This window comes from Poecilia formosa, unplaced genomic scaffold (assembly GCF_000485575.1).
Source record: "Poecilia formosa unplaced genomic scaffold, Poecilia_formosa-5.1.2 Scaffold183, whole genome shotgun sequence".
In the NCBI taxonomy this organism is placed as follows: Eukaryota; Metazoa; Chordata; class Actinopteri; order Cyprinodontiformes; family Poeciliidae; genus Poecilia; species Poecilia formosa.
In genome coordinates, this window is record NW_006800122.1 from 28242 (window position 1) to 33303 (window position 5062).

Genomic DNA, 5062 nt, shown 5'->3' on the forward strand with positions numbered 1-5062 from the left:
GTGTCCTCCTATCTATCTGTTAATGGAGACACAGGAGTGATCCACGCTGTGAGGTCATTTGATTATGAACAGTTCAGGAGTTTTAAAGTCCAAGTGATGGCCAGAGACAATGGTTCTCCTCCTCTCAGCAGCAATGTGACTGTCAGTGTGTTCATATCGGATGTAAATGACAACTCTCCTCAAATACTGTACCCAGCACCAGAGGGCAGCTCCTTCATGACTGAGTTAATCCCTAAAGCTGCACATGGAGGGTCTCTGGTGTCCAAAGTGATAGCAGTGGATGCAGACTCTGGACAGAATGCCTGGTTGTCCTATCAAATACTCAAAGCCACAGATCCTGGACTTTTCAGTATTGATCTGCACAGTGGAGAGATCAGGACACAGCGGGACATTTCAGAATCTGACAGCATGAAACAGAATTTGATTGTTACTGTGAAAGATAATGGACAGCCCTCTCTGTCTGCCACCTGTGCCATGTATTTACTTATTTCTGATAACTTGGCTGAAGTGCCAGAACTGAAAGACATTTCTTATGATGAGAAGAACTCCAAGTTGACCTCTTATCTGATCATTGCACTGGTTTCTGTTTCCACCTTCTTTCTGACCTTCATCATCATCATACTTGGAGTGAGGTTTTGTCGCAGGAGAAAGCCCAGACTGTTGTTTGATGGAGCAGTAGCCATACCAGGAGCTTATCTACCTCCAAGTTATGCAGATGTTGACGGCACAGGAACTTTACGCAGCACCTACAATTACGATGCCTACCTGACAACAGGATCTAGAACCAGTGACTTTAAGTTTGTATCATCTTACAATGACAACACTCTGCCTGCTGACCAGACTCTGAAGAAAAGTTTGAGTGATTTTACTGAGGCTTTTGGAGAACTGGAAGGATGCTCAGAGGTACGATGACACTCTTAAGCCATTTTTGCATGTATTCCCCTGCACTTATATTAATTCATTTATTCTTTTTTGTTTGTTTGTTGTTGCATATTGAAATAGTTCTTAGTGTAACTTTCTAGCACCAAGACATTCCTAGGTTCAGTTCTTGGCCATGGCTGCTCTGCTCTGGCTTGTTTCTGTGGTATAAGTTTATTCATATTAGGCTAATTTGTGTCTTTTATAAAATGCACTCAATGTGTGCAAAGTTGTTTTTCCAGTTTGTCTTTATGTTGCCTTGTGATATGTAAGCAAGTCTTCCTGGGTGTACTCCTCTTCTGCAATGATTGCTGTAGATATGCATCAGATCCTTCATATCCAGCAAGGATAAGCTGGTGTCAACTCATTGTGGTGTGAAAGTTCATAGCTGAGAAATTACAGTTTGAGTGTAACTGTACGTTACTGTAAAGGCATAGTCCACGTTGTCATTACCTCTCAGGAGAATTAAATAGTATTTAGAAGTGTAATAATCTGGATGATAGATTCACACGACATGCTAGGGTATACTACAGCTGTTTATAAAGAGAATAATGTGTCAAGCACATTACAGGTAATTATGTAATAATACAGTGCTTTTGATTAGTATTTACATGTGGATTTTGTAAACCTAAATTACAGAATCATTGTAATTATTGATGGAACTTATGACTCTTTTAAATCAGCATCTGTTGACTTAAGATCTATTCAAAAGAGCCACTAAAATGATAAATATTTGAAAAATTAACAAAAACAAAATCTAAGACCAATCCATTTTATCCATCCATCCATCCATTTTCCTTCACCCTTGTCCCTCAGTGGGGTCGGGAGGGGTGCTGGTGCCTATCTCCAGCTCACGTTCCGGGCGAGAGGCGGGGTCAATCCATTTTATGCCTAACATAATTTTGCATCACATTTTTGATGGTGAAGTTCACCTAAAAGTTGAGCCATCTATTTTGAGTAAAAAAAAACAACAACGTTTTTTTCCAAAAATCAAAATCGGTGTATATTTTCATAAAATACAAAATTTCATTTGCCCATAACATTCTGTGGCACAACTGTTTTGTGCATTAGTAACACCTTAGTGATATTTATAATACTGAAGCAAAATACAAGAGAAATGTAACAGAGAAAAAGGTTGACATGAGTTGCTTTGGCAGAAACAAAAATATTTTTCTATGCCATTAAATTTAACTGTTAAGGCAAACTACACTCAACTTTGAACATTATACAAGGAGCAACAAGCAAGAAGAGACTTTGGTTTGTAATCACACTCTGACCACCCCCATTCTCTCCTCCGCTGCATGAAGCCTGCAGCATCGTCACAACCAGGCCATGTGATGAAAGCAGTGAGCAATTAGAATGTGCTCTGTGTGTTCATCTTTTCTTGCATTTTATTTAATTGGCAATTAAATAAAGTGTAATTTTAAATTAGATAGAAAAATAATAGCTACTGCAGTATGTGCAAAGCACTAGAAGAAAGCAAGATTGCGAAAAACAAAGGATGCCTCTGACTAACAGACACTCCAGTGTTATGGTGAAGAGTCGTTCAGAAGAATCAGATTTTTTGTGAACGTCACACCATTAATTGTTATTCTCTTGAAATATTCACATGGTCTTCTGGTGTAGAGTAGAAATATATATTTTCTCAATGGGAATGGCTTGAAAGTTTCAGACTCCTTCTTTATTACACTTTGTGATGTTGTTGAAAAATGCAGGTGTTTTTATAAAGACATTTCTGGATGCTTTGTTTCTTAAGCGGTAGTGGTTTTCCCTCCTTCTTTCTTTACTTTTTTCTGGCGTTTTCCTGTCAAATCTTGGCTTCTCCCAGCAAAGTGCATGTTCTGATATGATTCATCAAGGTTTTTGTGCTAACTTAATATTAATTTATTAATTGATTTTATCATCAGGCTTTGTTTCTTTTGCATTTTTGTTGACAAGGTGGAGATTATGTTACATCATTTTAATAAGAGATTAATTTATCTTTGAAATGCATCAAATCCATTTAATGTACATCATGTTGCATTTTGTGTAGAAATTATGAGTTTCATAGGAATAAAACTACAGAATAAACAGTTTTGTTTAAAGTTTTTGAGTTGAATTTTGAGGTGTTTCGGTAGTTCGGAAAGTTACTGCATATTCAAGTCCTCTACTTGCTTTTTATTGTAGAAATGAACACATTAATGTTGAATATATATATCCCTACTTTTCTTGTCAATATTTCTTTTTAAATATTTTGTTGACTTTAGAGCATAATGCCTGACTGCAATTAAATCCTATATAAATATCTCAGTTGTAAGTAAGTTGAACGAGGAAAACATTGCATGATTGCCATAACGCTTGAAATGTTACAGGAATGTGAACCACCTGTTTTATTTGCCTGCTGCATTTCTTTCTGCTTGGGGTACACTAGAGCAGTATAATCAAATGAAATGCTGATGTCGATGTAGGTGAACAGAAAAATCAACTTGACTTTCACATACAAACAGTTAAGGCTTATATTATAAGTTCAATGTTCTTTTGGTGTAAATCAAATCTAAAGAATGGACAAAAAGTAGGAGGGGGAACTATATTTGTAGCTACAGATGTGCAACATGACACAGCTGACACAAAATTAACCATTGAAAATGATGAAGAAATACACGGTTGAGAAAGAAGAACTTTGTGGATGCATGACAAAGTCAAGTATACTTACAATAGAGTTATTCATATTGGCTGATTTAAAAGTAGAACGTTATGAGAATTTTTTAAGCCATAGATCGTTCATAATAGATAAATATTTACTTTACATTTTATATATACTTGGACACACTGAGCATGTTTGAAGATTTGGAAGATTATTTCTTAAACTTGAACCCACGGTGGCGCTATAAAACAGGATAAGGATATTTTAGTCCTCACTCGTTTTGCGCGTGTTCATGATACTCCTCTTGTCTGTCGAGGAGGAAAACCACATATTTGTGTCGCTGTTGCTGTTTATGCTTAAACTATTTATTTCGTCGTTCACTGATTTTTTTTATGCTGACTGAAATTAATTACTAAAGATGAATTCTATGTTCGCCATTGTTCTGCCCTGCGGATATTTTGTATTCGTTTTTTGGATCAACGTCGCGCACGGAGACATGAGCTATTCTTTATCGGAGGAGATGAAACGAGGTTCAGTTATTGGAAATATCGCTAAGGATCTCGGGCTGCAGACAGGTGCGCTGTCCACCAGAAGAGCTCGAATTGACACCGAAGGGACTGATAAACGTTACTGTGACATAAACCTGGAGCACGGAGAGCTGATTGTGGCGGAGAGGATTGACCGTGAGGAGCTTTGTGGCAAAAAACCTTCGTGCATCTTAAAACAAGAGCTCGTTTTGGAGAATCCTCTGGAGCTGCATCGGATCAGCCTTCATGTTCAAGATGTTAATGATAACTCTCCGCAGTTCAACGAAAAATTGATCAGTCTAGAAATCCATGAATCGGCAGTCAAGGGAGCTCGCTTTGTGATCGAGGAGGCGAGCGATGCGGATGTAGGACAAAATTCAGTTCAGCAGTATAGCCTTGAGAAGAACAACAATTTCATTCTAGCTGCTAATGGAAACACAGTGGAGCTTGTTTTGGATAAGGAGCTTGATCGAGAAAAACAAAAGGAAATTAATTTGCTCCTTACAGCTTTAGATGGCGGATCTCCTCAGAGATCAGGTACAGTGGGCATACATGTAACTGTACTGGATGCTAATGATAACGCCCCAGTGTTTAGCCAGGCCGTTTACAAAGCCAATCTGCCTGAAAACTCTCCTATAGGTACTGTAGTGACAACAGTGAGCGCAACTGATGCAGATGAGGGAGTGAATGGAGATGTGACTTATGATTTTGGACATGTTTCAGAGAATGTAAAGAACGTTTTTGGCCTGGATCATAAGACAGGAGATTTAAAACTAATTAGCGAGATAGATTTTGAAACGGTTTCAAATTATGACCTACGCATTAAAGCGAAAGATGGCTTGGGATTGTCATCTTACACTAAAGTGACTGTACATGTCACCGATGTAAACGACAATTCGCCTGTAATCTATGTAAAGTCTCTAGCAAACCCAATAGCTGAAAATGTGACTCCTGGAACAGAGGTGGGCATCATTAATGTACAGGATGAAGATTC

The 5062-nt window shown here is 38.0% G+C and overlaps 1 protein-coding gene across 1 annotated transcript; it reads left to right on the forward strand.

Annotated features, from left to right (window-relative positions):
* Positions 1 to 3775: 3775 nt before the first annotated feature.
* Positions 3776 to 5060, forward strand: LOC107837854 (protocadherin beta-15-like; the record flags this gene model as incomplete). Its single annotated transcript, XM_016678429.1, has 1 exon — positions 3776 to 5060. A coding segment is annotated over exon 1 (1101 nt), but the record flags the coding sequence as incomplete, so codon positions are not given.
* Between the last annotated feature and the right edge of the window lie 2 nt (positions 5061 to 5062).